We start from the raw sequence: 13,022 nt of genomic DNA, 5'->3' as shown, positions 1-13,022 counted from the left end.
CTGCTCACAGGCGATGCTGCTGATGTACCAAATAGTGCTCAATTGAAACACACGTTTTCTTTGTGCCCAGTGGTGAGGTAAACACTCGCCGGTCACCAATTAATCAAATAGGTGGAATATATTTATGGTTTGTATACAGGTACCAGACTTGGGATGGGCAAGGTATGTCCATCTTAGTCAGCTGACAGTGGGTAAGACTGAATATAGTGGTGCAATGTCAGGGGATTTTCCCATTTGTAAGGGTTGTGTATTATCAAAGTGAATGCAGGTGAAACAGGCTGTTGGGCATCACATGAACTATGCAGCAGAATGGACTTAGTGTACTGTTATGTTCCCAACGACCGTGCCTTTCGAAGGGCTGAGTTTCCAGGGACCCAGAGCCATTCCTCCGCCCACCGGTGATTGCAGCCTCACAAAGCACCTGGCAGCGGGGAATCCTTATCCCCTCTTGAAAAACAGATTGGTAAACTGATAGTGAGAGAAAGAACTGAGGTTTCAAGCAGCGGGTCACTGTTGTGCTCTCCTCATTACATGCAGGAACTCAGGTCCTCACGCTTGTGAGTAAATTTTCTTCTGTGATGTGGTGCACATCCAATTAATATGCCCGCAGCACAGACCAGGGCAGTGTGCCAGCTTAGCCTGCTAGGACCTCAGGTGGCAGCAGCTGTCTCACTACTGACATGGCCTTTTCCTACAGTACTACCTTGGAGTGCAAGCTCTCTGATGCAAGCTCTCTGACACAGTCACCACACAGTGCCTGACAGTACACGGTGATGAATATATGTTACTAGATGCGTAAAGTGCAATAGTGGTAGAATCACCTAGTGTACTGTATACATGAAATCAGAAAGCATTTGTTCTTTCTAGGGCGGTGCTGTGACCGACTGCCCTCAGGACATGCCGGAATAGCTCATTGACTCCAGCGTGGACTTCCCTACACTTAGGTCAGTGCTCTGCATGCAGGGGAGTGCCCTTATCTTCCCAATTCTTACTTCAAACTTCCCAGCTTTTGGTTAAGGAAAGATACTTGGGTAACATGATGTTGCATCTTCACCAGCCACATGGCTGCAAAGCAGACCGGAGATTAAACCAGTGGCCAGGGAGGAGCAAAGGAAAATACCATCTTTATCCCATGAATGACAAGTCCTTCTGCATTGTGAAATAAGTTTGAGACTCACTTGTAAGCTGCGCTAATAAAGCTTCTTTACTCACTGGAAATGTTTAACGACCAGGGAGGGGTCTGTAATCTCCTTTGGCATCTGGGTAATCATCAGTGTTCTGGCAACCTGCAGGAGGGAAACCAGAAGAACAAGTTACAAACGAGCAAAAGATTATGGGGTATATTAGGGTCACAGAAGTTTTTACGTTCCATGTTGGCAGACATCATCACCTGGACATAATATGGGTTTCAGTACACACTGATCGACATGTTGTATAGAGCTGCATTATGAGTTTATATTGAGCTGTATTAATAGAGCGGCATTCCTGTTCAATAACGTACTCTAGATACTTCAATAGGACTGATCCATAAGTTACTTTAGGAGTCTGATCATTGTGGGACTTGAGCTGCCTGCAGTTGATCAGAACGGATAAAGATTAAACTTCGAATTTCTGCTGGACTATGTACATATGTAATGAGCCGAACTTCATCTATAAGACAATTGTCACTTCTTCCACCTGTAGTCACACCACACCTCCAGCCAAGGAAGAATAAGTGGCCAACTTGCAGGCTTCTGCTGTCAAATTATGTGATATTTCTCGACTATCTATACATGGAACCTGCATGTTTTTTTCACTCTCATAGTCACCCGCTCCGGCCCCTTATTTTTCTAGAAACATAGGGCCACACGCATGAAGCTATTGTGTATTCACAACAGGTCGATTCGCAGAATCGGTCCGTTTGTAAATGCAAAAAAAGTCTTTTCCTATGTACCAATCTCTAATTTGCGATTGGGTAACCGGTTACCGAATCGCAAAATGGGTTTGCAATTCGGTATTAGGCCTGGGCATGTTTAAGGTGCCCCTTCCTAATACCGAATTGTAGCGGTATGTATGAATTTTTTGCAACCAAATACCAGTTGCAAAACATTCGCAGTTTTTACCATCAGATCCAATTTGTGAATGGAGGCGAATTTTTTTTTTTTTTTTTTTTTTAAGAGAGACCACTGCCCGCTCTTGAAAAATGAAAACTTCATTTTTTTTCTTTTAAACGCAACCTGTTTTCCTTTAAGGAAAACGAGCTGCATTAAAAAAAAATTATTGCTTTATTCAATAGCAATCACAGACATGGTGGTCTGCTGACCGCAGCAGGCCACCATCCCTGTGAATTTAGCGATTCCTAATGGGTCGCAAATTGAGACCTACATCATTAATATTAATGAAGTAGGTCGATTAGTGACCCCCCTAGGAATCACTCAATGAAACTCATGGAGTTTCATACTTTAGGAATAGCGATTACCTTATTGCAATTCGCATCAAATCGCAATTAGGTAATAACTATTCCTAATTGATAAATGTGGCCCATAGTGACTTACCATGTGCCATTAGAAATTTCTAGCTCTTGTGAGGAGAGGAATGAGTGAGGACAGGTAGGGTGTTATCATTATGGGATGCTGGGCTCCAATGGGGGTTTAAACAAAATGGCTGCTACTGTCTTGATCAAGTAGCTGAGAGTCCGCTGTAACCACCTTAAGTGCCATTGTTAATACAGTAAGCAACGGTCTATAGTTCTCTATGTTTGAATGTCATGGGCTCTTGATACTATATCGGTCATGCTTCAAAGAAGTATTTCCCCATATAGAACAAAAAATTGCACTTTTCTTGTCATGGGATGTTTATAAACGAGTAAAATGTTAAGTTGGTAGTTTTGCTTCCACCTGCGATTCAGATGAAGGGCACGAAACATCAAAAGCCAGTGGGCCTTTAGAGGAGTCTACCTCATCTTATGTTAAGATGCCAGCTCGTCAAAAAGTATGTGCTGTCAAGTGGAACACGGGTGCTTGCCTGAATGATGGCTTTCAAATTTAGTCCATAGACTTTGGAAACCAATTCTCTTTTGCAGACGCACATGAGGTTTTGGGATGACTCAGCCCCAAAAACACACAGCTGAGCTCCTGGGAAATTTGGTGAGGGAACTTGATTCAGAGCACTATTAAGGAGGACAATATGATCTTGGCGGGAAATGGTCAGGCGGGCCAAAGCATTTTGCAAGCGTTTGAAGTTGCAAAAGTTTTTGCAACTTTCTAGCCATGTCCCAGAAGAATCTCATTAATTGGCCTGTTAAAATGTTTCACCGTGCCAGTGATGTTATTAAATGAGTGTCTGCCAATGATATCACAAGCAGCAACTGAAATGAAAACAAAACAAGGGCATCTGTTATATAAACATATCGACTGGATCCTTTCTATCAATGTACTTAGATGAATTGACTGTCACATTTAAAAACAATGAAGTTGGTTGAATGTAAGCCTTTGGGGATGCTGTCACATTTACACATTTTTGGAGTAAGAGAATATCTGGGTCAAAGGGAGGAGTAACTAAGTCTATTCTTACTTCTTCTCAAACTTTACGCAAGGTTCACGCGCTACAGATTGTGACAGCCTTCCAGGAAAAAATTACTATTTCTGCTACTGGATAACAAAGGACTAGAACAAGTTTAACATCAAACTTTACCGCATTTTTCACGTTAGCGGACCATTTCATATTCGTGCAAAAATAGTTTATCTGATTTCTCAGGAAGGACATTTTGATAATTTCTGGCACCTGAAGAGTAAATAGATGTTGGGGATCTTTGAGTCTAATTTGCTGCAGTGTCTAAGAGGTTCTGAAACCCAACACATGCATACTCTTTATATGCATTTTCTGCATTCTACCATTACTTTTTGGAACACTCTGGGGATGGAACTTCTTTGTGGATTCTTTGTGGCTTTATTAACAGTTTTCGTCAATGGTCGCAGAAATCACAGAACTAGGTAATGTGTAAATGGAGCAATTTCTCATACCATCTGCAGTGTATGGCATCCATTGAAAAGGCAAACATATGTAAAAAATGGGGCATGCAAGGAGGAAAGGTGGTGGAGTAGTTATGTACAAACAGCTGCGATATAGATCTCACATCTCCTGCTCTCCTTGCACACTAGCTGTACAGGTGATGTGCCCTGCATAGTAGAGTGGGAATAAAGTGGGACACAGACAGGTGCGTGGTGTGCATGAGTTTATGGTGTGCGAATGAGTTTCTGCAAGTTGTGTCCGTGGATTATCTGGTGTAGTGGGATGATGCTTTAGGAAGCTTTTGGGTTTGACGTTTCATCAGATGCTGGAAATAAGGGGGACAAAGGGTAGATGAAATAGAATGAAATTTGTAAAGCGCACCAAACTAAACCTGAAGCATCAAAATGCTAGTACAGGTGAGGAAAACCTCAGCGGTAACCAAGGAACTACTCTCATGGACGGGGAAAAGGGCAGGTTTTAATTCCTTACGGAACAACAAGAAAGAGTCCAGAGTCGCAATATGTGCAGGCAGTGTTTTCCATAATTTAGCTGCTGAAACTACTGAAAAGGAGCAGACACCCCACTTGGCTTTGCAGAATCTGGGGATGATCACTTTCCTGAGAGAGGATGATCTGAGCAGTTTTTTTGGGGTTACCATGGAACACTGAGGCGCAGGCCCTTGCTGGTGAACATCATGATATTTCATGCAGAGTTTTATTTATCACCCGCTTTCTGACTGGTAGCCAGTGAATGGAGCGAATGCCTTTTCACACCAAAATATGCTTGGGCACATTCAGGACCAGGCAGGCTGCCACATTCTGAATGACTTGCAGTCTGTTCAGCAAGGACTTGTTGATGTTCAGATATGAAGCATTGCAATAGTCCAGACGAGATGTAATTAAAGTGATAATCACTGCCACTCAGAGTTCAGACGGGAAAAGAGCAAAGATTTTTTTTCAAGGTTCTTATGATGAAAAAGCAGGAGCTCAAAGTCCGGCTGACCTGAGCTTAAAAAAAAGTGCCATTAAAAATAACCCCTACATTTCTAGCAGATTCAACCAGCGATGGTAGAGGGCAACATATCTCTGGCTACCAATGTTCAGAACACACCAAATGCTGTGCCCCAAACACTAAAATCATTTTTTTCAACATTCTGTTTAAACAATTTTCCTTCATCCAGATATTGATGCCATCCAGATATTGGTGCCATTCAGTCATTGTTTGAACAGGTCAGCTACTAGCGGCAGATCGTCCAATATAGAGACAATAATTAGAGTGTCGTCCGCATAGGATAGCATCAGAAAACAAATGAGCACACTAACTCCGCAAGTGAGGAGACATACATATTCTGTAAGGTTGGGGCTGAGGGAGGACCCCACATCGGCATTTTAAAGCCTGCACTCTAAAATTTCCGCAACTGACTATTTGTACCCAGTCCGCCAGAAAAGTACATAGTAGGTCCAGAGCAGTGGCCCTCACCCCCACCTGATGTAATCTTTGGACCTGGTGAGAAGGTGATATCCTGTTAAATGTTGCTGATAGGTCCAACATTATCAAGATTACAGCACCCCACTGGTGTACTTGGCAACAAATGGAATCTGCATCAGCAACCAACACTGTGACCATTCTGAACCCATTCTGTGATGGATCTAAGAGGTCCTGTGAGGTAATAAACTCAACCTACACATTGTTTATATGTTTTTCTAGCATTTTTGCTGGCGTTGAGCAGTAAATAGAGAGGGCGAATGTTCTTGCGATCCTCTGGGTCCCCATTTGGTTTCTTTTGAAGAGGAATGACTACAGCTTCCTTCCATATACAGGGATACACTTCCGTATTTGATATCTGATTGAAGACTTTGGCCAGAAAAATTACAATCTGATCCAGAGCAAGTTGCAAGATTTTAGGTGGACAAGCATCATCATGTGAGCCTGATTTCATATTCATGGGGACATTTTCAACTTGCAAGGAGGAAATGCAGATAGAACTGTGGTGGGTTCAGGTCCGCAGGGTCACCCGAGTCAGACGAAGGGAAAGACCGGTCTTCTTTGGCATTGAAGTCTGAGTAGATATTCAGGATCTTGTCTCTAAAGTAGAAGAGCACTTTGTTGCAGAACCAATGTGAGTAGGAGTAGAGAGCTCTTTTACCACTTTAAAGAGCTCATTAGGGGAGCTACATGCTGACCTAATTTAATTCACATAAAAGTAGGATTTGGCTGCACCAATAGCACATTTATATTGGAATATCAGACCTTTATGTTTTTCTTTATCTTTCAGGGTGAGAGTCACCCATCATTTCCTTTCTTGCCTCTGACACTGCTGTCAGAGGTCTTTCAGTTTGCCCGAAAACCAGGTGACAGATTGTTGGACTTGGCCCTCTCTGCAGGGTCATCCCTGAACTTTTTGCCTTCCTCCAATATTCTCTCTGACCTGTTTTTGTTGGTTTAATGACTCTGGGCACTTTGCCACAGCTGACCAGTGCTAAAGTACATATGCTCTCCCTACTGTAAAGTGTATATGTGATTGGATTCCATGATTGGCTTATTTGGTTTACTGTCAGTCCCCAGTAAAGTGCACCAGGAGTGCCAGGGCTTGTAAATACAAATACTGCTAGTGGGCCTGCATCGCTGATTGGGTCACCCACAGAAGCAGCCCTTTAAAATGTGTCTAAGGTCTGCCATTGCAGAACCTGCGTGCAGTCTGGTACTGTCATGCTGGCTGGGCAAGCGCACACACTTGCCAGCTTCTAAACCTTTCCTTTACTTCATGTGAGTCACCCCTATGGTAGGCCCTAGGGCAGGGTGCATTGTAAGCATAAGGTAGGACAAACCCTGATGTGTGTGGCATGTACTAATAGTGAATTACAGCCAATTTCGTTTTTCACTATTGTAAGGTTACCTGTTCTCATAGGCCAGAATGGGCTGCTGGAATTATTACACTCTATAATCCCAGCAGGCTCAGGGAACATGGTAGAAAGTTAAGTTTAGTATGCCTGAACTCAGAATAATAAAATACTTCTTTTAGTAAAGTTTATTTTAATATACTGTGTTTGCAAATACTACTTTTAGAAAGTTAGTCTTTGCTTACCTAGCAATTTCAGCCCACCTCTGCTCTTATGTGTATCTGCGGTCTGGATTCTGTGAGTGACAGGGCTGGGGATGACAGGTGGTGAATAGAGGGATTACACCAGGATGGGTGGTGGGAGTGCCCCTTGACTCAGAATAGGGCTGTGCTCTGCCACCACAATGCTGGCTCCGCCCCCTGGGAAGCGACAGATGACTCTACCCTGCACCTGGTCCAGGAAGAGGGAAGACTGTCAACAGAGTGCTCCTGACTGTACTTGTCCCCACAATGCTGGCTCCACCTCCTGCGGAGCGTCTGATGTGACTGCCCTCCTCACTGAAAGATGAAGCCAGGAACAGCAAAACAAAGTGCTCAGAGAATGGAATGGACGATGCAAAGGCCCCCCCTGGCCTGAAAGAACAAAAGAAACGGACTATAAATGTAGGAGCCCAGCTCCTAACAAATCAGATCCAGTTTTACCACAACGAACCTCCGCCCAACTAGAAGGACCAAAGAAGAAGCTGAAGGACTGGCCTGCAGTGGTGCCTTGCTGAGGAAGGGGAGGAAAAGACCAAAGAGGACTTTGCTTTATTGTGCTATAAACTATTTCCAAGGGCTTGACTGAGCTTGCCCCCTGAATTGAACCCCAGGACCAGTGGGTTCATGGTGCTTTGGCTCGTCTGCAAATTGAGCCATGTGTATCCTCCCGCCGGAGCTGAGCCTGCGCCCCCTCACCCCCTCCTAGGACCGTGACACTCGGGAGCTCACCGCCTTTCAGCCCGTGGAGAGCCTCGCTCTGCCAGAGCCGCTCTGTGCTCCTCGGTTCAGGCCACCTGCTCCTCTGCCACCCCGCCCGCTATTGGAGTGCGTGGAGTGCTCCCTCGCTCCTCCCGCCGGAATCCTGGTCCGAGCGCATCTCTACGCCTGGACGGCCGCCCTTACGTGCCTTCGTACCCTGCCGTCCTGCTTTGTCCTCTGACCTCTGGAAGAGGCCGCGCCGCACCTCCAAGGGACCCCCCAGTACTGACCGTACTGGAGGCCCCGTGCAGCGCCTGCCTTCTCGAGACCACCAGCCTTAAAGTGACCCCAAGGTACGCTTTGCCCCTGGTGCATACTCACAGAGTACGACTCGTCCCCCTGACAACGCCGTGTGGTCAGGAGCGCACAAGAAACCTCACCCACCTGCCAGCGCTGTGCTCATCACGGACACGGGTTCCGCAACGTTCTGATTTCCCCGGGAGCACTGTACGCTGGCATCTGTCACCAGGCACGTGCCTACTGTTATGGTCTAGTTGTTGTGATCAGGAAGTCCCTCCCATTGGTTGTTAGGCACGCGCTAATAGGTATGCGGAGTATGTATAAAGCTGACGTCACCCAGTGCCATTGTGATTCCGTGACTCTGCGTAGTCACTGCCGCATAAGCTCCTTTCTTTATAAATAAACTTACAAATAATTATATTCTTGTGGACATCCTTTATTTGAATAATATATTCATTCTACGGCGAATCCACTTCACAACAATGGCGACGAGGGTGGGATGCGATTTCACTAGGAGCTTGTGTGGAAATTTCTTCAGAGTTTCTACAGTTCGTTTCGAAGTTCGTCAGGAGTTCTACATTTCATTGCAAGGCAAGTTAAGGCATTTCTTTCTTAAGCTAATTCAAGGCTGATCGGTAATTCTTTCTTTCTACATTTCGAGTTGTTATAACAGGATTTCTGACGGGAAAGCGGTGTCGTGATATTGACATGAAGTTCATTGTCGGGGCGGCGTCTGAAAGATAACTAAAAGGCAAGTGCGGATGTTCGTGAAGTTTTTGTGCTTAAAATATTCGGCATTACAAAGATTCCGATGTATTTCAGAACATCAAGAAGAGGTTGAGAGGCGTTTGAGGGAATTCATTTGTTAAGCGTAATTGACAGTTTCCTTCCAACTGTCAGCTGGAGGTGACGCATACCTCATCCGCATTCAGTTATCCGCTTCAGTGTGAGCAGCTGGTCATAGCGCGTCGATACGTCATTGACATAAGTACGTGCCGCCATTTTGTGCAACAAGTTTTTTCCAATTCTCGTCAGAGGTTCTTTCAAGTACTGAATAGTGGTGTATTCACCGAGCTCACTAGCGCCGGTTCAGTGCACAGGAACATTAAGAAAATGCACTTCACAACACCTACCTTCCCAGAGCTGTACGCCTTTGATGCGAGGCGTGTACTTTGAGGAAAGGCCGCTGTTCGTTCTGGAGTACGGGTCGCACAGAAGTGGTACGACTCGTACCCCGCGCACCGCGAGACGCGTGCAAGTTAGAAGGGCTTCCCCGTGCGACGCGCTCAGAGTACGCCAGAGAGCTACGGAGTGCCCAGCCTGCTGGGAACTATAACCAGAGATCAGAAACTACTACAAGGTGGTGTGAGACAGTATTCTAAGTAGTAGACCTCGAGAATTAAGCATTTCTTTTTATGAACTATAAAGAACACTTGCCATTTTGAAATCCTGTGGCCCCCATTCTAAAAACGTTATAAATGGTCTTGTGATAACTTTGCCTACCTACATCTATTTTTACATAAAGACTACGGTACGTATTTTTATAGAATTACCGCCTGGAGACTATTTGTGGGGGGATCAGTGTTTTTACTGTGTGAGATTGCAAATGCTTAACTGAGATTAGCCTTGACTGCTCGCGCCACGCAACCTAAAGGGTGAGAAGGGGTTATTCTTAAGGGGTAGTTCTCTTGCCCTGACTAGAGGAGAGGGTCTCTGTTTACACAAGTGCATACCTGTGCCAACCAGAGACCCCAAATTCTAACACAATTGCTTTTGGTGCAGATCTTCGTCTTAACAGGCGCAATCTAATCAATTACGGCCTTCATCCAGCCATTAAATCTTCTGCGGTCAGTTCCTGTGAATAGTTGTTTTTCACTGAGGACTTTTTAAAGCACAGAATCCATATCATTAGGAGAACTCTTGCTTCAATTTCTGTATGAGACAGATTTACACTTCACCTGTTCAACCCCTGTCTGCATTACAGTTCCAAAGATCACTGCCCGGTGGTTAGCCCAACTTAATAGGAGGCTTTCCCCTACTACCAGGCCCAAAAGGTTAGTAAAAATACCATCCAACGTATGGCCAGCAATATTAGTGGGGATTTAACCATCTGGGTGAAGCCGAAATTAGTCATGGCTACGAGAAAGATGTTTGAATCTTTGCACAATGTATCATCCAGGTGAAATTTCAAATTACACCATAATGTGAAGATGGAATTTGCAATGAAGGGTTTCAAAACTTGACCCCAGGTCTCGAGAAACTGAGTTCGAGAGCCAGGGGGACGGTAGACCAGGAGCCTAGAGAGAATGTTTTTCATATCTGCTTTAATTCTAAACCGCACCATCTCACATGTGTCTTGCAAGTCAAACTAATAGGTTTCAGCATACAGTTAACTACATTTCTATAATGGCAATCTATCAATCAATCAATCAGGGGGCTTGTAAAGAGTGACTACTCACCCAAAAAGGGTCTCAAGGCACTGAGGAAGTGGGGGAGGTGGTGCGCAGCTCCTTGAAGTTCACTGTGTTTCGTCGAAGAGCTGGGTCTTTAGGTCCTTCAAGAATTTGGGGGGTGTTGGTGTCTGTCATAGGTGGGGGGGGGGGGGGGGGGGGGGGTGGGGAGTTCCATGCGTTGGCCACGAGAAGGGAGAAGGAGCATCCTCCTGTTCTGGTCTTCTTGATGTGTGGTACTGTTGCAAGGGAGAACTGGGCTGAGTGGGGGAATGTTTAGGATGTGTTAGATGAGAGGCCGTGATTCATGTAGGCAGGTCCGGTGCTGTGGAGGGCCTTGTAGGCACAAGTGAGAAGATTGAAAGGGATTCTCTTCTCGACGGGGAACCAGTGTAGTATTTGTAGGTGTTGGCTGATATGGCACTGTAGGTTGAGGACTAGTCTTGTGGCGGCGTTCTGGAGTTTGCGAATGAGGTTCCTATTGATCCCGGTGTATAGAGCGTTGCCTCAGTCCAGTCTGCTGCTGATGAGGGTGTGGGTGACTGTTTTCCTGCCTCTATTGGCTCAGCCAACAGACGACTTCCTTTGATGACCTAAATAAGTAGAAGCTGGCATAGGAAAAACATTACACTATATTTAGGGTAGATGGTGTAATGCCTTTTTTCCTGCCGATCACCACCATGACGAAATAATGACCAACATAACCTAGGAGAAACCTTACATTGTGTGGGGTTAGGCGGAGAACTGGTCATTCGTATTTTTTGTTGGTCTGTCAAAAGCATGCTACTGAGAGTTTCTGAAAAACAAAATACATTTCAATAGTTTAGCGGACACCGGTCAAATCAGTCGGTGGCCAAACACCAAACTTTTAGTACACTGAAATTAACCACTTTAAAGGCAGTTCCTTTCAGTGCACTGAGATGACCAAAGAGCCAGTAGTCCTCTCTAAAACTGGTGGGGAGACAACCCTCAGAAGTAGAGGTAATGTCTTCCGCCATCCCGACAGGCTTGTGCAGTGTAACTTCATTCAAATGATTGGTCTCTCGGAACCAGAGAAATTGGTGCGAAATGGAAACGTTATAAATTTGGGAATATCACATGTATTGGATGTTTTAAGGTGTATTCTCTGTAGGGTAAAGTGTGTTTAGAGGGCAAACTTTGCTAATATATACACAGAGATAAGACACAACCAGGGGCCAACTATACTATCATGCCAAGGTTGGCAGTTGTTCAAAAATATTAGTGATAAAAAAACAGTAAACATACTAGTGCGAGAAATGATGTAGGTGAGATCATAACCAATGTGAACAGTGACATTTCTTCTATCTGCAATGTCAGATTCTGACACACTAGTAGTAGGGAGGATCTGTATAATGCCAAGCTGAAGAGAAAGTACAATGCAGTAGCTGCTCAATATATATACTCATGCATTGAAGGGTCATGGTATTTTGAGAAGAGGGTACACTGAAAGAATAGAAGTGTGGAGAGGAAGGTTTATGTGACAAAAGAAAGTGAAGTTTATATTGGCTCTGTGTACCCAGGAACAAAATAACGAGAGTGTTGAATGCAACACAAAGAAGAGTATTATATAGTTGCTTTGGGGTTTTTTAGCCAAAAGCTTTGGGGTCCATGGCGGAATGGATGGCAAACAAGGCAACAAAAAGGTGCAGTTGGTCTTGCCACTTTAAGAAATTATTTGAATAAGTTGTCAGAGTAACACCTAATTGAGGAAAATGAATCAGAGGAATGGGTGTAACAAGTGGTTTGGGCCGGAAGGGAATGAGAGATTATGCATAGACTTAAAGGACTTGTATGCTGGGCTCTCACCTCCCACCCAACATAGAAGAATTGAACAGCATGTTGAGGGTGGATTCCACTGTGTCTATTATTATAGAGAAATATTAGTGTTTCACCAAATTGAGCTGCACCCACAAGCCAGGCACCTCACAGCCTTATAACACTCGAAAAGTTACTACAGTTTAAGAGAATGTCTTTTGCTTTGGTGAGGGTCTTCAATTTTGTTTAGCATGCCAAGCACCATCTGTTAATCCTATGAAAGATTATGTGGATGCACCCCCGATTTCAGATTACCATTAGTCCAGATCCAAGATTTCTCCTGTACTTCAATTTTGGATCCCCTTATCTTGTATGCTAAAAAGTCGGGTCCTGCATCCAGACCCTGTGCCAAACCCACCACAGGCGGCCAACCTAACTCTGAGGACAGGAGTCATCATTCGACGGTGTGGAGTGGGCCTACATCCAGATCCAATGCACAAACTCCCCCCCCCCCCAAAAGGCCGCCAACACCTTGTTCTTGGCCAACCCTCAACAATCGCACAACACCATTCACCCCAACCATTCCCATCTCCCCATGGGCAACCACCACACATTTCCATTTTGCTTTGTGTTATCATGGTATTCCTTTAGTGCCACCCACAAGCAGCACTCCAAGGTACCACGGAACAGTGTAAGCTTCACTGTTT

General features: G+C 44.8%; 1 protein-coding gene across 4 annotated transcripts in view; it reads right to left on the bottom strand.

Annotated features, from left to right (window-relative positions):
- Positions 1–13,022, bottom strand: part of TMEM63C (transmembrane protein 63C) — a 653,749-nt gene that overhangs the window by 281,212 nt on the left and 359,515 nt on the right. For all 4 annotated transcript variants that reach the window (XM_086937543.1, XM_086937545.1, XM_086937546.1 and 1 more), the window contains one exon: positions 1,213–1,286. In XM_086937543.1, the coding sequence (XP_086793669.1) occupies positions 1,213–1,286 (74 nt within the window). The remainder of the gene's footprint in view (positions 1–1,212; positions 1,287–13,022) is intronic.

The sequence above is a fragment of the Lissotriton vulgaris genome, chromosome 9, assembly GCF_964263255.1.
Source record: "Lissotriton vulgaris chromosome 9, aLisVul1.2, whole genome shotgun sequence".
NCBI classification, from domain to species: Eukaryota; Metazoa; Chordata; class Amphibia; order Caudata; family Salamandridae; genus Lissotriton; species Lissotriton vulgaris.
This window is presented reverse-complemented; position numbering and strand designations above follow the sequence as displayed.